At 43.2% G+C, this 22,933-nt stretch overlaps 1 protein-coding gene across 3 annotated transcripts in view; it reads left to right on the forward strand.

The window, feature by feature from the left end:
* The window catches only part of LRGUK (leucine rich repeats and guanylate kinase domain containing), a 71,372-nt gene extending 50,261 nt beyond the window's left edge, over positions 1-21,111 (forward strand). For 2 of the 3 annotated variants that reach the window (XM_067534872.1, XM_067534874.1), the window contains 4 exons: positions 1,002-1,090; positions 10,879-11,010; positions 19,337-19,509; positions 20,307-21,111. In XM_067534872.1, coding sequence (XP_067390973.1) covers positions 1,002-1,090; positions 10,879-11,010; positions 19,337-19,509; positions 20,307-20,458 — 546 coding nt within the window. In that variant the 3' untranslated portion in view covers positions 20,459-21,111. The remainder of the gene's footprint in view (positions 1-1,001; positions 1,091-10,878; positions 11,011-19,336; positions 19,510-20,306) is intronic. The other variant, XM_067534875.1, reaches the window with a different exon arrangement.
* Positions 21,112-22,933: the final 1,822 nt, after the last annotated feature.

Genomic DNA, 22,933 nt, shown 5'->3' on the forward strand with positions numbered 1-22,933 from the left:
TGAAATCTCTATCTGAAATCTGTGTAGGTCTGACCTAGCTGGAGTAGCAAAAGAAAAGGAATTCACAACAGTCCACAGGTGGATACATTCAGTAGACTCTCTTTCTTGTTCGTCCGTTGCCATCTGGAAAGCCAATCATGTGATGGGAGTCACAGAGAATGATCAGATAAATTGGGATGTGGGGTCTTATTTTACCATCATAATGCCAAACTAATATGTGATGATGTCACCATGAGATGACTGTTGTTGGGTTTTTTTAAGCTTTCTCTTACCCATACTGGATTTGTCTACACTGGGAAGTTCTATTGTGCTGCAGCACATGTTACTAACACACTGTTTAAAACCTCAGGACTGGATTCTCCAGCCTGCTAAGGCTACATGGTGCTAGGTGTGTGTGGTAGCCTGAGAATGGCTTGAGATTTCCATCAGAGAATTCCCTCTGTGTAGGAGAAATCTCAGGTGGTGTAGAGTTGGCAGAGGTGGTGTAGCTGCCGTCTATGCCAACCACTCCCCTACCCATGAAGTAAGAGGGTAAGGAAAGCAGCATGTGAGGAGTGTGCTGGAGCCAAACTCTTCTGTGTTCTCTCCTTTGCTGGTGAAAGGAACCTTATGTGAGTAGCATAAATTAAAGTAGGATTATTCTTGCTCTAATTTATGCTGGGGCTGTGAATCAAAGAGTCACAACCAGCTCCCTGCAGTCACCCCTTTCTGTTGCATCCTAGAATAGCTCAGATGTAGTGAAGAATCAGGGCTTCATTGTAAACGAGGACTGAAATGTTTAAAATCAAGCATGACTTTAAAGACAAAAGTTCTGTCTACATCTGAGTGCTGAGTGATATTAAACACTTTATAACACAATGTAATTTCCCAGTATAGATAAGCCTACACACTCAAGAGTCTTAGCCAGAGACAGGAATGTCACGGCCATTTATATAACCCTTTTTGAAGGCCTGTATGTACTTGTAAGTTATTGTAATAAGTCGATCATATTTCTTGCTCAGGAAGAAGCATCTCTGCAGAGGCGGCAACGTGCAACCCGTCAGGCGTTGTTGGGGAAGGCTCCTAGTGCATATGCCCAGCTGTTTCAGAGGTAATGCAGGCATTTGTATTAGTCAAGCCCTTTTCAGCCAAATGAAAAATGTCCATTTTGAACTCCTTCACTGTTGTTTACAAGATGAATGATCAGAAACTCTCAAAGATCACAAGCCCTATGTATGACTCTCCTCCTTAAAGCATTTAAATCTAACCCTACAATTAAGCCCTATACATGGAGACAGTCTGCCCTCACACACATACACACACACAATTTTCTCGCTGGAGATCAGGGGAGCATCACAGTCATGGCAGTTCAGAGTCCCAGATGTGTTGTGTTTCAAGGGCTCCTAGGCGTTAGGGACGGAAAAGATCTAGGTCATCCCCTTGCCAATACAGGGTTGTTTCTTACAGTATATATTCCTGTGCATGTCTCAGCTGAAAGCTAAACTCCTCTTCTCTCCCCTTTTGGAAAATGAAATCAATCTCACTCTTCCTCCTGTAACCCAGCCATGTGGTATTAAATACCTGCTCATCTTAATGCATATACCTTTTGTGCCTTCCCTGACTACATCCCTGCCCCTCACTTTGGTAAATGTTGGTATGAAACTTCACAATCTGATTTTTCCTCTCCTTTTCTGCCTGCTTTGGTGATCAATGAAATGGTGAAAAATGTTGACATTCCAAGTATCTTCACTGACATCTGAGTTGACACCCGTTAAAATAAATGGGGCAGTTCACCCATTAAAGCTATTGTCTCAGTTGCTCTGCAGATGCAGGCATGAGTTACACTTAGTTCACATTTTGACAGTTTGCTTTGCAATCATGACAGATAGAGATGGACTTTTTAAAAAAAGCTGAGACTCTAAAGAACAAATAAGGTCTGTACATGGCCCCATTCAGCTAATCCTTTATGTTCCCCACTTTGAGATCCATTGGTTTAAAATATCTCAAACATCGGTTTCTGCCACTTCCCTTGAGAGATTCTGATATTTAACCTACATCTTCTGTTTGTTAATGTCACCTCAGTAATTCATATTCATATTCTAAAAACTTCTAGTGTTAAGACCATTACAGCCTTCACTTCAGAGGCATTGATAGTCTTTTCCCCATACATGGGGAATATTTAGCTAAGGCCTTGTCTACACTGCACAGTTTTGTCGACAAAAGTCAGCTTTCGTCGACAGAACAGTGGAGGTGTACACACTGAAATGCTCCTCCCACCGATGGAACTCCGCTGGTATGCCAACATAATACAATCACCTCGATGAGAAGCACAGAGCTTTTTACAACGTAGTTAGAGTATTGCAGCGTCAGTGCAGACACTGCACTTGGTTGTTGCCCTAGTTAGCCTCCAGGGGGTGCCCCACAATGCCCATTCTGACCATTCTGGTCATCAGTTCGAACTCCACTGCCCGAAAGTACACAGGTATGTGCCTCTCTCCTGCTTAAAGGTCCGGGAATTTTTGTAATCCCTCTTCCTGTTTGCTTGGCATGCACAGTTCACACAGCATCTTCCCAGCTGATCATGCCAGCTTTCTGCAGCAAACATGCTCCTGCATGAAGTACTCTGGAACTGTTGGATCTGCTGGTCTATGGGGAGAGGAGGCTGTTCAGTTGAAGCTTTACTCTAGCTGTAGGAACTTTGATACCTACGAGCTGATTGCTAGTGGCATGCAGCAGTGCCATGAAAGGGGGACGCAGCAGTGCCATACTACGGTCAAGGAGCTGAAGCAGGCATACCAGAAGGTGAGGGAGGCCCACCATCACTCTGTTGTGGCGCTGAAGACATGCTGCTTCTACAAGGAGCTGTACGTCATCCTCGGTGGTGACCCTACACTGCCAAGAGTCCTGTGGGTACTTCGGGAGGACTGGAAGCAGCGGCCAGTGGACTCAATCCTGAGAAGAAAGTGGTGGATGAGGAAATGGAGCTGGAGGATGATGTGGAGCACATAACAGCGTCATCAGGTGGCGTGGCAAGTCAGGACCTCTTTTCCACTCCGGAGGGGTCTAGCCCGTCCCAACACTCTGGCTCTGGCGTGCATGATGCAGGAGAGGGGCGCTCCAGTAAGTGTTCATTTTACTTTGATATTGCACAGTGAGAAGAGATTGAGCTCTCATGTACTTTATGTGGGAAAGGAGGGATAAGGGACAGAAATTAACAGCAGAGCCTGTGCAGCTATGCAGTGGGGGTCCAGCAGAAAAGTTTGTTAATGTACATGGGGATATCCTGGGAATCCTCCATAGAGATCTCTAGGAAATTTTTCAGTAGGTATCTTGCAATCCTCTGCCAAAGGTTCCTTGGCAGAGCTGCATTGTTTCTCCTTCCCCCTCTCCTGTAGGAGACTTTGCTGCACCACACAGCAATTATTTCTGCAGAGACCATAACAGCACACAGGTGAGCAGAATACAGAGCCGGTCTGAAGTCGCATGCAGGAGATGCACCCTGGCAAGCTGGGTTACCCTTAGGAATGAGGTATTGGGTTTGATTACCCTAGCCTGTAGAAAAGGGTACCAATATTCAGAATAGTCTTCCTAGTCACTTGTAGTAACCCCCTTCGCAAACCACCCAGACTTTTTTTCCCTTCTTGCCAATTCCCCTCTTCCTGCCTCTCTCCTGCCTGGCAAACTCACCATATTTGGGACTCACACTGAGCTGTGTGCTAGCCAAGGGACAGTGAGAAAGAGGTGTGTGTAAATTTTTGTGATTCACAGCTGTGAGCAAACTCACAATAACGTCTGTTCATTGTTTCTTTGGCTTCTGCAGGTGTGTCCTGGAGGGCCCACTCCTCCACACTGGCGAAGCGCCTTCATCAGATAAGGTGGCAAACCTGGAGGAGTAAGGGGGATTTGTTTTACAAGGTGCTGCAGTCAACAGATATGACACATGGCGTAGAGGGAGACAATTAATGAAAAACTCAGCCTGGATAGCCTGGAAGGAGAGAGGGGCAGGAGTGGATGATAAAGCCCCTGAAGGCCTAGACAGAGATGCTGAAGTCCCTCTTTACGCTGCAATCTGAACACATCTGTGCGTAACTCCCCCTGAAGCCAACACAGAACTCCATTCCATGCCCTCCCGAAACTCCTCCACCACATTCTTCAGTGGTCCTGGTCTTTCACAGTAACCTGTGCACTCCACACCTAGGGACTGGTTTCACAATGAAAGCTGGAGTTACACACAGCTGTGAGCACTGTAACCGAGAGACTGTTCCTCCTTGCCATGTCCCTTCTTTGACCAAAAATTTGTATTTTGTTCTGTTATTAAACTTGAGTCTTTGACTTAAAATGAATCTTTATTTGTGTTATACACATTAGTTAGTGCTAACATTCAAACACTGATATAGGTAGGAATCAGTACAGTTAACGCTCAGGAAGCAAGCACTATAGGGGTCAGTCAAGGCGGTAAGTAAACATGCAGCACAATGCGATCCCACCACTCCGTGCTTGTTTCTCAAGTCCAGTGCCGATGGACCAGCATGTGCAGCTGTTCTGTGAATGCACTCTTGCATTATTGGGTTCCATGGCTCATAGCAGGGCAGACACCACTGATTCACTCTGTGTTACGCAGCTCCTGAAACACTGCAGGACCAGCCGCGTTGTGTTTATAACGCTCATCACCGGACTGGGCAGCAGCTCAGGATCCAGGCTTTCAGGGGGAGATGGTGGGTGCACCGTATACAAGGGCTGTTGAAAAATGGCACGAAACAAAGTCGGAAGCCCAGAGAATCATGGGACGGAAAGAACTGCATCCTGGGACAGTTAGCATGCCCCCATAATGCACTGCAATCTGTTCCCAGAGCTCTCAGTGGCAGAGGGTGGTGAGCTGCACATGCGATAGCTACCCACAATTCAGCACTCTTTCTGTAGATGCAAGAGCAATGACTGTGGACATGCTCTGCTGACACAAGCAGCAGTGTATGAGTGTGCACAGTCGATGTAATTAAAGCGGCTTATGATTATCGGTGTAACTGAAGTCGACTTAACACTATAGTGTAGACATAGCCTAAGGGTGACATTTTTATTTAGGCAGAGAGCATCCTGTTTGGTGCCTGACAACCTGTGATTTCATTGCGTTTCGGAGATTTATTTAAAAAAAAAAAAAAAAATAAGGAAAAAGCAGAGATGCGAATAGTGGCAAATCATTCAGTTTAGAGGGAAGTTCCTTTAATTAGCAAAAGAGGAAGGAAGCATTTTTCTCTCTACAGGGTCACCTTGGCCCCAGTTATATTGGGATGGGGGGGAGCCACATGACTTTTTTGATGACTGATCATTTTAGGTTTGGTTTTCTATTTGTCCTAGATCAAAGTGAACAGTCAATCTAAGCCTTAAGTGTCTTAGTTCACTGCTATTTGCACCCTTTATTTCACAGTGCCTTGCTCATACTTTGGATTCTTGGTTTGGCGTGAAAAATCAGACTTTGTTTTGGCAGAGCTGTCAGACCTGTGAAAGAAACTCCTGTCACCCCCAATTGGTATTTGAAATTACCAGGCCTGAAGGTACATCTGTGCTCAGTGAAAAAAAAAATTGGATGCAGAAGTAGACAGCACCCCATTCCATATGGTGTTGCAAGAAGTGAAGTCAGGAAATGCCATAAATATGAACAGACTCAGAGTTGGACAATGAACTCTGAAATCATAGCTATTAGACAGAAAAGAGACTACAGGTCTTTTAGTTCATACCAATGGCTAGTGCATGATTGTTCCTGTAACTGGGCGGCACCCACCACTCGCGGGTGCCCCTTTTTAAGGTCGGATGTGAGCCTGGTTTTCTTTCATTTTCTACAACAGGGTGGCACCCATCTCTCCTGAGTGCCCCCTTGGCCGATGGTTCTTTTGGCGGTTCTTCAGCAACTCAACCTTCTAGTCACACACACTGTCCCCCCTTCTGGGATATACAGTCTCTAGTTCTTTCTCATGGCCCTTGTGTGGGGCTCTAGCACTAGTGCTTCCTTCTTTGGAGGCACTGCCTTCTTTAACAGCCCAACCAGCGCCCATCTTGTTACCCTCATTTGCTGTCCTTTCATCAGCCCTCCCTGGGCTCAGTCTTCAGCCAGACCAGGAAGGCCATAATGATACCCTGGCCTGGTCTGGCTAGGTTCTGGGCTCAGTCCCCTGGGCTCACCCTGTCCGCAGTGACCTGTCCATGGTCTTGCTGCTCTTCCAGCTAGCCAGATACCTGGTCTTCAGCAGCCTTCCCTGGACTCAGTCCTTTCTGTAGTGAGCTGTTCGCAGTCCTGCTGCTCTTCCAGCCAGCCGAGCACCCAGTGCTGCTTCTTCAAGCTCTGGGCAGCAACTGACTGCTCTACCTCTGCTGCTTCCTTTTACATGGCCCTTTTGGCCCCTGATTGGCTGCTCCAGTAGTCCCTCTGATTGGCTGCTCCCCTGCAGCCACTCAAAGCCACCTGGAGGACTTCTCCTCTGCTCCTTCCTGAGGTGGAATGAGGCAGGGCCACAAGGCCCCCAGTAAGAGGCCTCCAGACCTAGTCCACCCCATCACAGTTCCCTATAGTATGTTTACTAGTGCAATGAGCAGTTTAGTTTTAAATGTTCCATGAGATGGGCCTTTCACCTTAGAAAAGTCTTCCACAGTTTAATACATCTCCCTCTCATGAAGATTATCTTGATAGTGATGATTTAGGATAAATATCTGTTTCATTCCATTACTCCTAGTTATACCCCTTGTACCAACCAGAATAATTCCTCTTCATTTTTATTCAGTTCAGAAGTTTAGACTGTTACCACGTCTCCACTCTCTATTAATCAGCAATTAGCTGAACTACGTATAGTTACATCTTTTCATCTTTCCTCATAAGTCTTTTCCTCTAGTCCCCTGGTAAATTTTAGTGTTCTCCTCTAAATTCCCTCCAATCTGTTAACATCCGGTAATTAAGTGCCAGAATTGATGAAAATATTCCAGGCGCAGCTGCAGCAAGGGGTAGTAAAGAAGGCACAATTACTCCTGGCTATGGGACATGACACCTCATTGCCACTGCATGTGAAGCTCAAAATTGCATTGGCCTTTTGCAGTTATATTAGATTACAAACCCAGGTTTGACTTCCTGTTTATTGTCACGACTAGGTCTCCTTCAGCTTTGCTGCTTCCTTCACGTTGAGTAGCTGTCTGTGACTTAGATTATTTTTTCCCAAGGTATATTTTATTTGGACATTTTTTTCTGTTTCTACTTGGCTCCATAAGTCAAGCACAAATCACATCTCTCTGAAATATGATTATAAACATTTCTCTTGATATCCATCATTTTTCTCTTGTCAGATTTGTTCTTGTACATTGTCTACTTTCATATAAAATGCAATATACCCATTCAGGAAAATGTTTCTTAATCTCAAAGTTTAGTGACAGCAAGAGTGAGCATCTTACTGTACTCTGTTGTCAAGCGAAAGTGAATTATTGTTTATGTAGGACTTAGATGAAAGCTATTTCTTTTACTGGCATTGCAACTGAATTGACTGAGAGAATGCTGGTCCTAGCATTGTGCTGACATAACTGAAGATGCTAGTGAACAAAGAAAGACTAAAAAAAGCTATATTAACGCCAAAGTCCATTAGAGATGGAAAGTGGGAAACCACTGTTTGCCACAATGGATTAACTTAGTATGGAAAGAAACTTTGTTCCATTGAGGGCATTGTAAATAATTTGGAACAAAATACATTTATAGCTATAAGAAAATACTTGGCTGCTTTTTTTTAAAAAGCACATCTGTCTAATTAAGTAAATATACAGAATATTTGCCATCTAGAAATTCCAGAGGTTACCACATAGTGTTTTATACAATTCTATAACCTACTGAAATTGGATCTTTGAAGATATTGGGCCATGATCTTGACCAGTGTAAATCAAAAGTAGCTCCATTGAAATCAAAGAAGTTATATTGGTTTTAAAAGTGGTGTCAAGGAAGAATCACTTCTGTTTTATTTATTGCAATATCCAAAGGAATAACTGCATAAATTTATATTTTTAAATCGAGATAATTTAAAATATGACCTCTTTATTTTGTGCCTGTAGTTATGTGCAGATGTAATTGAGGTTATTTTGATGTTTAACTACCTGATATAGTATGTGGGCCCAATCGAGTAGTTTGACATCTAATAATAGAATAGTATCTAGCTCATATCAACTGTGCCTGTGCAATTAAGGGTACAAAATAAGAATCTGGGTTGAGGTCTTGCTGAAATCAGACCCTTAGCCATTGAATAAACTTGTTGATTTCCTCTGAATGCCCCCTGTGTTCCTGGATTCTGGCACCTACACATATGAGTAAAGAAGAGAGTGTATAGCCAAGAAGAGAACTGCAAAGTGTAATTGGCAGTGCCAGAGTCAACTCAGAGAATTCAAACACTTTGAAGTCTCTGTACTGCTGCCTTCCAGAACGAGGCTAGTGGTAAGGAGGCATGTTCCAGGCATTTTAACATAACATGCCTGATACACTCTCTTTTGCATGGGTTGCTCGTGGTCAGAACATGAGTATTCCACACATGTGGCTGTGTGTGAGATATGGGAGCTTTCCTGCCTGATCAGGGTACAGTGCGATATGCTGTTGCTTTGCCGCATTATTCTGTACCCATTTTGGGGACAGAAATGAAGAGGCTGTGACTGTGGCCCAAGGTACACGGACATCCTCTTCAGAGTGTCAGTGTGAGTGAAGTGATATCTTTTATTGGCCCAGCTTCTGCTGGGGAGAGAGACAAGCTTTCGAGCTTACACAGAGTCCTTATTCAGGTTTGGGAAATATACTCAAATGTACCAAAATATACTCAGAAGTTCTGTGTAAGCTCAAAAGCTGGTCTCTCTCCCCACAGAAGTTAGTCCAATTAATGATATTGCCTCAACCCCCCAGTCTCTTTAATATCCTGGGATCACATGGCTATACCAACACTACATACCCTTCAGAGTGTAATTTAACTTAGCTGACGTGTTTTTCTTTCTTAGTCAAGCTGAGGCAGCCTATAGCAACAGAAATTATAAACTCCTTGAATATATCTATTTCTAATGAACCTGACGGCAAAACTTTAATGACAGCACACAGACGCGATTGGCAGTGTGAAAAGCAAGGCATTTGGAGTGGGGCTTTGAAGGGGAGGAGGAAATCCCCGGGAAGCCTTTTGAAACACGTTTCTTTCAGTTGTATGGCTGGGTGTTTTAAGTGTGTCTATCAGTAGGGATTTAGCCTGTGAGAATGGGTCAGTGATTCTACATCAAAGCCATACTTCAGGGAGCAGAGTCCATTTTCCTGTGGCAGATGAGTCCTTAGCTAGTGATTTTCTGTCTGAAGTGGTGCATGATCTCTCCTCTTCTCAGATTTCTGTTTTAGCTCTCCTAACCTCTGCTGTCAAGCTGCAAGTTTCAGCATTGCAATCTGGATGAGGATATTTGTTAGGAAATATGTGAGGGGTTTGTTTTTATTTCTCAGATGACCCAGATTTAGAAGGCTTTTGAGAGTCGTCAATGGCTCTGAGAGCCAGCACTGGGATAAGGACTCTTTTTCCTCTATCTAATTGGTTCAGGCCAATAATGACCAAAAGCCATTACCAGCTGGCAACTGTTTGGTGGCCTATGCAATAAAAATGTGTGATCTCGCTTTAAGGGAGATTTATTTAGAAGTAGGATTAATGGGATGAAACTAAGAAAGGGCAAATGAAAGATTAATGGGCAAAAAATCCTGTTTGCAGTGAGGTGTGTTAGGCTACAGAATGATTTTCCAAGGGAAGTGGTGACAACTTCATCACTGAGACATTTTAAAACTAAACTGGACAAAGCACTAGAAAACATCCTATAGGAAACAGCACTGCATTGACAAAGGTGGGTCTAGATGACCTAAAAGATTTTTTGTGTTTCTAATATCTGTGGTTCCTATGGGATAAGGATCTACAAACCACTTCTGCAATTGACAACATTATTGCAATTGACAATGTTAGTAGAGAAGCTAAAGAATGAGGGGCCATGGTAATTAAATTGGCTGGTCACCCTTAGAGGAAGGAGATTCCTTCAACGTTGCATTGGGATGTATCAGCAAGATGGCTGCTGCACCTGTACATAGGATAGACACGTAGCATCTTTTAAGAGCTATAACTTAATTTTAAATAAAACATTTTAAGAGGGTCTTCTCTTACATCTGAAATTGAGCAGGGCTCGTTGTAGCAAATATGCAGATGGAACTCCAGGCCTTGTTAATAATAGTCACAAGATGATGAGAAAAATAATGCTATAGGCGAGATTTTCAAATGGGACCTGTGCGCCTAAATCACTTAAGTGTTTGTGAAAAGCTTATCCTTAATAAGTATAAAATCTTTTCATAGTTCAAAAATATTGTCATTAAAACAAATTTGCTTAACTTACCATTTTGGTATCAGGAGAGCATAGATACAATGCTGATTGTAGTTCCAGGAGTTTGTGATTATTGTTGTACCATACAAGTCTTATTACGATGTGGTCTAGTAAGCAGAGCTGGGGATTGGCAGTCTGGACTTTCAGTTTCTCTTACTGCTTCAGTCAGTGCCTTGCCACGTGACTTTGGCCAAGTCACTAACACCAAAATTTTCAAACGTGGGTGCCTAAATTTAGGCCTATATCCATTTAGAGACCTACATTAGTGGCCTGAATTTTAAAGGTGCTAAGCAGAATTCCCATTAAAATCTAGGAGCTATGAGAAGTTTTGGCTTTAACTTCTGTGGTTTACTTTCCCCATATGTAACATTGGTATAATACTATAAAGCACTGTGAGATACGCTGATGAAGGACACTGGATAAGTGTGTTGAAAGTAGTGTATTATAGTACATGAATGTATGCACATACTATAATACACTACTTAATTTCTTTTTATGTCATTTCAGGGGTCTTGCAAGTACCCCAGCAGCGATCAGCCCACACCAATTACTGGAGCCAACATCGTATACCTCTATGCTCCCAAGTGGAAGTAATGTAACTCAAGACCGGAGTCTGCCCCCGGCTAGCCCAAACAGCAGGTGAGTTTAGCTGTTGGATGAACAGATTATTATTGCTGGACAGACAGATTGAAGGATAATGTGGTGACCCACAAGACCTGTAAAAGTTTCCCCAGCTAATGCATCTGTCCTCTTTGTTACATCAAGAGCTTTGTTAAGCACATGTTGCTACAATGTAAAACAGAACCTTGTCATTCATTCCTGGGGATGATATTGCTCATGTGCTATAACGCATGTGGGTGACATAGCTGCAGACTGAAGAGTTCACAAGCTACATTTTTCAAGTGGCATGTTGAAGAAGGGAAGGAAGAGAATGGGAGAGGAGGAGAAGGATGAAAGAGACTGGAACTCCATGTAGAGAAACAAAACTAGAGTGATCACTATTAAAATAATAATTTACCAACAGTGACTGCCCAGCAGTATCCAGGAGACCACACCGTTTTCTGTCCTCTAGATAAGCAGAGACTGGTAGTGATTGTGGAATACCATTTGTGGGGGCTGGTGGTGATATCACTGCCTACTCAAATTCTCATCCTGTGGATTGTGGCAGCATCAGCAATCCCTCCAGACCACTCTATCCAACCCTCCCATCCTGTTGCACCATTTGCCTCCCCTTCCCACTGTGCCCTGGCACCTTTGTTATAGCCAGTTCTTATGCCTGGACCGCCCTGGGTCAAAGATGATAAAGAGCTTGAGGGCGGGGGGCAGCTTGAGCCAAAGAAGGATCCGGGATGAGAACTGAGCTCCCAGATCCTCCTGCGACTACCTGGGAAACCTATGAGTGATCCTTTGCTGCTGTGAGGGAGGGTAGATAGGCCTCTGTCTTCTGCTCCAAGTAGCAGACCGAGATAAGGAAATCTAATCTTCATTTTTAGAGAAGGGGAAACTGAGGCACAGCATGGTGAATTAATTTACCTTAATTTGTGCAGTGAGCCAGTGGTAAAGACAGGATTAGAATGTATTGGTTCCTGACTGCCAATCCCATTCTCATTCCACATAGACCATGGTGCCTTTCCAGGGGTGTTTGAAATATATCATTTTTTCTGTATGTCTTTTTTACCTTTCTAAAAAGATAGTGTTAATTAGTTCTTGAAAAGTTGTGTAAGTAGACAGTGACTTGGCCAGTTACAGCCTGATCTTGAGAGATTCTGGACATCCACAATCCCCTTTAAAGGATATTAAATGGTTCACTTTATCCCTGATCCTTTAGACGTCAGAATTCTTGCTTTTTCATAGATAAACTTGCTATTGTTCCGTTTTAATCTTAAAGAGCACATACATTTCCACTATATGTTGTCCGGCCTTCCACTGTAATTACAGCAGTTAATGAACATGCTGTAAAAATGTTGAAATGGTAGACAGCTGTGAATTGGATTGTACTGGGCATTTGTACCACACTGGAGTGTGCTGAAGGGAACAGAGTGCATGAGACAGACTCCGTGCATAATAGGTTGCCAAGGGATTATGCATCATCTGTCCACTCCAATAAAGAGGCAAGACCTATAACCCAAATGAGTGCGAAGCTATGATGAGTTGTGAAAGTCTTAAAGCCCTTCACATATGGGAATAAATGTGTCTTTCCACTCCAGCACAGTTTGGTGTTTTGACTTTAGCAGTGTTTTCATTTAACGCTCTTAATAACCCAGTGGGAAAACAACTGTGAGGAGAGAAAAAAAACTGCTAATGTTATTAGTTTTCTGTGCATGCATCAGGCCTGCACCAAAATATATAGTCATGTTGTCAAATCCTTTTGCAAGGGAAAATAATGAAGGCTTGGATGAAAAGTTGTTTATAGGCATGATGGCAGTGTTCTTGTATAGATTTCCTCTCGTGCTTTTGTAAAACATCACTTCAGAGCCTTAGTGATAAAACCTGTGGTGGGTTTTTTTGGTTTGCATATTGAGGTCAATTAATTTTCTTTTATTTTTAATTTCATGCTTCCAACATTTGGGATGGAAGAACCAGTAAAATGAAAAATCGTATGGGGTAAGAGTATGGAGCAAATATAAATTTCTGGGCTGTGGGCATAGCGAACCAACCACTATCTCATCACCTCTGGGATCAGAGCCAGCTAATGAGTTGGAGAGCTCATTGGACAACTCAGAGTCCATGTCACAAATCATATGTGTGATTCGTCACATTCATCAGTTACTGCCCTCATCTGAGCTGCTATGGAAACCGAACCAACTACTACCCCTGAAAGCAAGAGGCCTCCAGGCCACTGAAGCTTAGTGTGGCAATGCCAGTATTGTAGCTGGTCTGTGGATAGAAGAGAGGATTGCTGTGATTTTGCTCCAAGGGCCAGCCCAAAGCATGTGTCTAGTGGGTGGCTGCACAGGGTCCTTCATTCTTTCAGCACACCTATGGCCATTTTCTTCTGTGATCTCCTCTCTACCTTTGAAGGTGAACTTCAGGGCCCAACCCTCCATGGTTCCACAGAAGAAAGCCCCATGATCTGCACTTCCTAGGACTTTTGATATCCTCTGCCAGTTACTAAACTCTCCCCCCATAAATGTGCTGTGTAGGTTTCTGTCAGAGGCACTTACCTTCACACAGGGACCTAAACAACTTCAGTTGTTCCTGGTCCCTTAGCCAGTGCAGACATGGAGCCGGATGCTCAGCTGCTGTAGATCATTGACTTCAGTGGAGCTCCATTGCTTTCCACCAGATAAGGGGCTGATCCAGAATATGAATTAATTAATATTAATGAAGGTCCCATCACCACCGTACAACATGGAAGGGAAAACACTGATCTGCTGCAATGTCATGGGTATGTTAGGGTTGAGCATATATGTTTTGCAGTCCAGTAAAGATACATACAGTACAGTGAGTATAAATATGAGAACCCATTAGTTCAGTACTTTAATCTTCAGTGTGTTTCTTTTATACATATATTGGTATATAGCACTCTGCTTTTCTGAGTCCACTTCATTGTCCTATTTTGAGCATACTTGTTTTCTGTTCTTTTCACTTTACCAGAGCCACAGGGCGGGGAATTTGTCTTGGTGGAAGGAATAGAGGAGAAAAGTAACTCTAAAGAGAAGACTGGCCATCCCTACCTCACTATACACACTCATTATTTTCCCAGGGCCCCTCTAGTGAGCAGCTGAAGATGAGCTAGGTGATCAGAACTGATTTACGGAATGCTTGGCTGGAGATATTGCCTAGCCTAGGGGGAGATGTTTCAAAGGCACAAATGGCAGTTTAGGTGTCCAGTTCCCACTGAAAGTCAATGAGCTGACAAGCACTCGGGTATTGTGATGGCAGAGGCCAAACAACCCTTGCTTGCCCCACCCAATTCATTGGAATTTGTTTCTGATGCTGAGGAACTTTTCATCAGTCCTGTAGTTGTAGCCTGATTTTGGGTGTTTTAGGAATTTGAATGGGGTTATAGGCTCGCCAATTGATCTGATCAGAAGAGAATGAGGTTCTTGTCCCGGAACCAGGCTCCAGAAGAGTTTTATAGGGACAGCAGGAAGGTTCTTAGTGATAGCCAAATTTGTATAATTTTATAAGCTTTTATTAAGGTAACATAAAATGATAGGTATAAAGAAAATGAATAACCAAATGGATAATGGATAATACAACCTTAACTTAGAGACTCATATGATATATATATTTCTACGATATGCTTTGGATTCATTATACTCACACCTTCCCTGATGACCTGGTTGAGAGAGATGTCTGGTTCCTCAACTCTTGAGTAGAGGGGTGGAGTAGGCAGTGCTCGAGGGCTAAGAACTATAAGACTAAGAGTGACACTACAAACAATACTAAGTATAAACGAAGAACAAAATCTTAACACTAACTAAAAGACGCTTCAAGCAGGAGTAGCTGACGATCGATTGCCCCAAGCAGCACAATTTGCCCCTTATTATACCCTGAGAATATGGGTCCTCCTTCGAAGTCCAAACTTGGATTCGTCACCCCCCCCCAAATTTTTGGGGTACACCTATTCTATAGGCTGGCAGATTCGTACGTATTAATGGCATATCCACATCCTTTCCAGATGTTTCCAGACAGTTCGTTTATCTCACCTTTGTTATTTCTGGCCCTTTTGTGGGTTCTGTGAAGTTTACTTGGGGCATAACCTGTGACAGCCCCCTCCCTGTTTTGATGCCTCCTGACTTATCTAGGGTAAAGGTTATAACCATCTATGTCTTATCCTTTTACTCATCATTCCTTATCTGGGCCAAAGGTCCCGAACATATGTATACTAACTGCCTTAGCTTTCATACAGGATGTGGCCTGTGGGGTACTTTGCATTACAATACTTTAATATAAATCTGTGACTCTATTATAATCAAACAACCATACTTACATCTATAAGGACAGATATATATATACATGCAAGCAAGCAGGCTAGTCCTATAGGCTACATAGTATATTATTGTTTGGTTTTAGTTCATTTCTGCCTGGAGGCTCCAATCAAGGATCTGGCCCCTTTGTGCACAATCTGTATCCAGTAGAGCCCCCGATACAAGCTGATTACAACTCAACAGGTTGATAAAACACACAGTGTGAGGGATGAGGATGAGATAACAGTAGTAAGACATCAAGTGTTTTTCTTGTAGTTCGTTATATACCTTGTGTCACAAATGCCATAGTATAATCCGTCGCCATTCAGGGAAACAGTGTAAGGCAATTCAGAATTGCCTATTGCACTGGATAGTATCACACTGCATTCAGACATGGTGTGTTCATGTATACTATATGGAAATCGACAGGATGGGGGGGGGGGGCCTAAATTCCAACCTGAATGCTATTTGTTTGTCGTTTCTGTTAGCAGACAGATGCAAGGCTGTCTGTTCTAGAACAAAAGAGCAGGGAACTGATCCTTTAGAAACTAGTATTTGCATTGGCATTGATATTTCTGAAAAATCCAAGCTGCTGTTTGTTCTTAGCCTGGATTTACAACTCCCATTGCTTTGCCACACTGTAATTACTGACAGATGATGTGAAAAAAGCTGAAGTACTCAATGCTTTTTTTGCCTATGTCTTCAGCGACAAGGTCAGCTCCCAGACTACTTCACTGGGCAGCACAGAATGGGGAGGAAGTGAGCAGCTGTCAGTGCTGAAAGAACAGATTCAGGACTATTTAGAAAGGCTGGACATGCACAATCCATGGGGCCAGATGCAGTGCATCCGAGGGTGCTGAGGGAATTGGTTGATGTGATTGCAGAGCCATTGGCTATTATCTTTGAAAACTCATGGCATTGGGGGAGGTCCCGGATGATTGGAAAAAGGCAAGTATAGTGCCCATCTTCAAAAATGGGAAGAAGGAGGATCTGGGGAACTACAGACCAGTCAGCCTCACTTCAGTCCCTGGAAAAATCATGGAGGAGGTCCTCAAGGAATGCATTTTGAGGCACTTGGAAGAAAGGAAGGTGATCAGGAACAGTCATGGATTCACCAAGGGCAAGTCATGTCTGACCAACCTGATTGCCTTCTGTGATGAGATGACTGGCTCTGTGGATGTGGGGAAAGTAGTGGACGTGACATACCTTGACTTTAGTAAAGCTTTTGATATGGTCTCCCACAGTATTCTTATCAGCAAGTTAAAGAAGAATGGACTATAAGGTGGACAGAAACCTGGTTAGATCATTGGGCTCAACAGGTAGTGATCAATGGCTTGATGTCTAGTTGGCAGCCGATAACAAGCGGCGCTGGGGCCGGTTTTGTTCAAAATCTTCATTACTGATCTGGAGGATGGGGTAGATTGCACCCTCAGCAAGTTTTCAGATGACACTAAGCTGAGGGGAGAGGTAGATACGCTGGAGGCAGGGATAGGATACAGAATGAGACAAACTGAAGGATTGGGCCAAAAGAAATCTGATGAGGTTCAGCAAGGACAAGTGCAAAGTCCTGCACTTAGGACAGAAGAATCCCATGCACTGCTATGGACTGGGGACCAAGGGGCTAGGCAGCAGTTCTGCAGAAAAGGACCTGGGGGTTACAGTGGACAATTAGCTGAATATGAGTCAACAGTGTGCCCTTATTGCCAAGAAGGCTAACTGCAGATTCGGCTGCATTAGTAGGAGCATTGCCAGCAGATCGAGGGAAGTGATTATTCCCCTCTATTTGGCACTGGTGAGGCCTCATTTAGAGTACTGTGTCCAGTTTTTGGCCCCCCACTACAGAAAGGATGTGGACAAATTGGCAACAAAAATGACTGACAAACAAAAAAAAAGTGGAGCACATGACTTACGAGGAGATGCTGAGGGAACTAGGCTTGTTTAGTCTGCAGAAAAGAGTGAGGGGGATTTGATAGCAGCCTTCAACTACCTGCTGGGGGGTCCAGGGAGGACAGAGCTAGGCTGTTCTCAGTGGTGGCAGATGACAGAACTAGGAGCAATGGTCTCAAGTTGCAGTGGGGGAGGTCTAGGTTGGATATTAGGAAATACTTTTTCACTAGCAGGGTGATGAAGCACTGGAGTGGGTTATCTAGGGAGGTGGTGGAATCTCCATCTTTAGAGGTTTTTAAGCTGCGGCTTGACAAAGCCCTGGCTGGGATGATTTAGTTGGGGTTGGTCCTGCTTTGAGCAGGTATTGGACTAGATACCTCCTGAGGTCCCTTCCAACCCTCATCTCCTATGATTCTATTTATGCCTGGTGGGTATTAGGGGGAGCTAAAATGAGATCACAGTTAGGGTTAAGCACACTGCTTCGGCAGGGCAGTACTTGGTGCTGAACACCGACAAGTCACATTGATTTCAGCAAGAGATGTGAGTGTTCAGTGTTCAGGACTGCTCAGGATCTAATCCTCCTCAGACTGAGGTCAGTGGCAGAATCCCCATTGCTGTCCATAGTGCAGGATCAGGCCTTTAGTGAGAAGATCATTTCCTGTTTTTTTTCTGGGCTTCACGTCACTATTTTATCTCATTTCCATTCTTTCCTCCTCGTATTTTGAATTTCCTTTTTTTTTGGTGTTTATTTCAAAGGCTCTGCTAGTTCATAACGTTGTCTGCTGCTGAAACCATTCTCCCTTCGTCCCCAAAGACATTTGAATCACAAGTTATTGGGCTCCAGGCAGGAATCACTGGGCTCAATTCTCTGGCCTGGGTTGTGTGGAAGTCAGATTAGATTATCAGAATGGTCCTTTCTGGCCTTCAAATCTATGAATCAATGTTTTCTTTCACTCAATAGGCCAGAACAGATGTTGTGTAAAGATGGACTTTATCAAATGCCTACCATGTCTGTTACAGTCTCTTAAAGTGTCCATGTGATTTCTTGTTTAAAATGGGTATTTACTGATATGAAACATCTTTGGAGTAAATGTGTATCCAGGCATTTTGTTCCTTACATTAGATAAGCACAGTCAGTGTTTGTTATAGATGCTGGATTCAAACCCTTAGAGACGGAAAGCTGGGTAGTCCCAGAACAAGTTACAACCTGGGCACTGTCATTGTCGTGCTAACGTGTGTCCACGTTGACCTGTGGGCAAGCTACCCCTCAGGCCTTGGCCTCTGTGTTGATTTCCCACAGTAGAGCTGAATGCAGAGGTGGCTTTGTGCCACAGAGACCTGTCCACCGCTGAGTGAAGTGAGACCACCCCCTCCTTTTGTACAGGCTACCCCACAGCCCGGTTATTTATTAGTCCTATTACAGACAGCTTACTTTCTCCAATGGAGGGCCCCTTATGCTAGGTGCTGTACACATGCGTGGTGAGAGGAGCTCCCATTCTAAATAAACGAGGCAGAGAAGGTGTGGAAGAAAGGAGTTATCATTCATTTCATTTTACAGAAGGAGAACTGAAGCAGAAAGATAATAAATGACTGGCCCAAGGTCACCATAGGAGTCTGTCTGTGCCAGAGCTGGAAACTGAAACCAGATCTTCTGAAGCCCAGTTAAGGGCCTTAACCACAAAACCATCCTTTTATTCTGCCTAAATGTGTCTAGATAATGTTAAAATCTTCTTAGGTTCTCTACTAAATATCTAGATCTTTATGATTTCTGTAAACTCTTAATTTTAGTCCAGAATCACTCGTTAAGAGACATCGTTTATTATACTGAACATAGAATTGGCAAACAGGAATTCTTTGAGTTCTAATCCATCTCTCCAACTGATTCACTCTGTAGCATGAACTTCTCTGGTTTTTTTTCCCCCATCTGGTTAAATACATTAAAAATTAAAGTGAGTGCTGGTAAGTTTCTTTACTACCTCCAAAGGAGTGTTGTCATGGGTGGAAAAAGTGCTGTGTAACTGCTAAGTCAGATGATTTATTTCAGGCGCCTGATTGACAATATTACTGGTGTCATCAAAGTCATTGTTCTCATGGTGTTCTCACCAAACTCATGGTGTATGGTTTTTTTCACCATTAAAGAATAAATCCCTTCCCCCTCTCAGCTCCAGAGAATCACGTGCTACTACTGGGTTATCTGTAATCTCCTCAGCTGGGGCATTTTCTACAGAAAGCTTGTCTGCCCGGAGCCCAGTTCCCAATGCTCGAGACTCAGAAGAGGCCAATGTAGAACGTGGGGACATCAGAGGAATTAGCAATGGAATGGAAAGTTTAAAAGGTATGAATTGTTTTCCAAAATAGTCTACTTTTTTGCTCAGCCTTTGTAATAAGGGCACTGTAATTATAGCGTAAATACATCCAGATTACAATGCAATTACACTGTCTGTACTTCTTGATTCAGGTGATGACCACTAATTGGTGTAACTAGAAGAGTCACTACACGACAGAGAATGATTTCAGTGTGCATACAATGTAACGCACTGGATTTCTAATAGCACATGGGTTAAGAACACCAAATGGTGGTAGTAAATTTAGGCATGTGGTTAACCTTCTGCTTCTATGAACTGGGGTAGTGACTTGGGCTGATTGAAAATTTCCTAACTGTTTTTCAACAGAAAATTGAGTTTTCAGCTAAATAAATTTTGTGGAAAATTTCAACCTTTTATTGAAAAACAAAACGCAAAAAAATTCAGTTCAGAAATGGAATTGGGAGTTGTAGTTTGGATGCCTCATGCCCCCATCCTCCTCTCTAGGCTGTTTCCCCAGCTGGACCACATCTTCCTTTGTCCCCATATAAGATCATTTGAACTAGGGGAACTGAATGGCTCTCCGGGTAAGTCACCGGATATATACCGAGCCTTTCTGCACTGGGAAAGTTCCAGTTCCAGTTCAATCACATCCAGATTCCCCAGCTGGTGTGAGTTTTGAAAGAATGTCTGCTTGCTGTGGTGCTCATGAGGGAGCCGGGTACCCCGGAGGAAGACCAACCGCAGGATTAAATAACATTGCTGAAGGAGAACAATTTTTAGTTCCTGTAAATTGCTCACTAATTTGTTTGTTTGTTAATCCTTGCAGACAGTGAACTTTCTAATGACACTCTTGAGAAAAAACCCAGCAAATCCAAGTCCAGTTCTCCTCGCGTGCCACAGATTGCAAACCGACCAGGCTCCGACACCAAACCTGTCCTACCTCCAATCCCGTCAGGGAGGAAAAAGACAAACCTTTGATGGTTGACACCAGCGTTTCTTTGTTCATGCCGATCCCCGCTGTCTAACTTGAATACCGGTTTTGACATAATTTCCCCACACACAAAGAAAAGTCTATCAAAGAATATTATCTTTCTGAATCCATCTCTGATTAATTCTGAATCACTCTTCTCTTTAAAAAAAAGTTATTTATTTATAACTTTATTAAAAAGTACTTTCTGCTTTACCCAGAGCTAGAAATGATTTCCCCAGATGCTCCCCACTTGGAAATGTCACAGAATTTTCCCCGAGATCCATATGATCATATCTTCCTTGAATATTTTTTCTATTTCACTGACTTAATTGAGATGTGGAAGCTTGAAGGCCTCTGATGATGATGTTGCTTCTAGTACAAGACTGCTGAATTAGTTTTTGTTAAGAGGGATTGAATGTGATACATAGATTTAAGTGAGGAAGGGAAACTAGTTAATTCCAAGGCAACCTTTTATAGAAGCTATATCTTTTAGAAATGAGAAGTTCTTTTTGATATACGTGTATATTTAAACAAACAACCCACAAAGGAATCATCAGAAAAAATCCTTAATTAATTTGATTTTGCTAAAGTTTTAACTATTTTCTGATTATGCTGAGATCTGTTTTGCCACATATAATAGACGTGGAGTCTCAATATTAAATAAAACTCATACATTAACCTTTTCCATTGTTCATTTCTATTACTGTATATTTACTTTGTTATATTTAATGAACAAATAACAGGTCGCCTGCCCTGATAAGCTTGAACTCTGAAGCCCTATTGTTGTTCAGATAACACCATTTATGTACATGGCACTTTGCAAACGTGTGAGAAGACATGATCTATTTTATACCAGAGTATATTAAACTTGGCCTGTGGAACTGCTCTGGATTTACCCCAATGTAACTGATCAGAATTTGGCCAGGTCCTTGAAATGTAAATTAGATGGACAATAACAGAACAACAGATCATGGCATGTAAGGGATAAATCAGAATAAATATAATAAAAATACAGTGAAGCCTGTAAAAGAACCCAACTTTAGGAAGTTTACTCTCCAGGAAGTATCCCCAAACTGTGTCCAGCTCTTTGCCATCTCTATTAGAAGATACATCTCCTCTAAGGAACCAATTTTTGCATGAACAGAGCCAAAACTCATCAGGTCAGATATGCAAAGGCATCATAATCAAGGCAAACTGCAAAAGGAAGTAGCACCCATGGAGATTGAACTCCACCTAGATTAATCTCCAGCTAGGTCCTTAAAACAGTCTGGCTGGATGTTCAGCCTACATCAGTCACTGGTGATCTTATTGTGCCACTGAAGCTTTTGGCAACCATGTCGCTAACCATGTTGCAGCATTCCTTGGTAAACATGCGATTGCCAAGGTGTTTAAGCACCTAAAGATGCAGATAGGTGCCTGAACTGATTTTTCAAAAGTGCCCACGCAGGTTAGACACACAACTTCCAGTTTCAGTAGGAGTTAGGTGCGTAATCTGTTTAGGACCATTTGAAAATCCCGTTAGGTGTCGATCTGCATCCATAGGTACCTAACTACCTTAGAAAAATCTGTCCGCTACTGATAGTCCTGCTCCATTACTGACATGCTGCGACCTGAGGCAAGTCACTTAACGTCTAGGTGTGTCATTTTCACTGTTTTACCAATGAAGATAAAATCACTCCGCCTCTCACTATTGCTGTTAGGCTTCATTAATGAATGTCTATAAAGTGCTTTGAGATCCTTGCATGATAGTCACTGTTATTCTATTGTAATTAACAAAAGCGAAACATACCCTAAGAACATAGAGTTCTGTCGCATCCTTGTCTGAGTAGCTATGTGCAGCATATTCTGGAAACAGGGACTGTAGGTACTGAAAGATCTCTCCTGCTCCCACAGCGCATGGCTGGGTATTTTTCCATCTGATTCCCTATGCACAGATTTCTGTCCCTAGCCCGGTCCGCCAAAGTCACAGCCTTTTTCTACATTCAGAAACCTCCTTCAACACCCACCAGGTCGTTTGTTCACTTCCGTTAAAAAAAACAACCAATAACAAAAGCCATCACCAAGTTATCCCTTCCTCTGTGTGAGCCAGGATGACCTAATCGCTCTTGCAGCTTAGGGGAAGTCTACAGAGCAACTCCACACCCGCAGCTGACCTGTGCCAGCCGGCTTGGGCTGCAGGGCTGTTTCATTGCTGTGTAGACGTCCTGGCTTGGGTGGCAACCAGAGTTCTGGGACCCCTCCCACTTCACAGAGTCCTAAAGCCCAGACTTCCGTCTGAGCCGGGAACACTACACAGCAAAGAAAAGCTCTGCAGCACACGCCTACAAACCAGAGTCGGCCGGCACAGGCCAGCTGTGGGTGTCTAGTTGGTATGCAGCCATCCCCTTAGAGGCCCCACTCCTGCAAACATTTACCCACCTGCTTAACGTTAAGCACATGACACCCAGTGACTCTACTCACGCGTGTAAAGTTACGCACATGTG

The sequence above is a fragment of the Emydura macquarii genome, unplaced genomic scaffold (genome assembly GCF_026122565.2).
Source record: "Emydura macquarii macquarii isolate MOO-44397 ecotype Brisbane River unplaced genomic scaffold, CSIRO-AGI_Emac_v2 contig_3470, whole genome shotgun sequence".
In the NCBI taxonomy this organism is placed as follows: domain Eukaryota; kingdom Metazoa; phylum Chordata; order Testudines; family Chelidae; genus Emydura; species Emydura macquarii.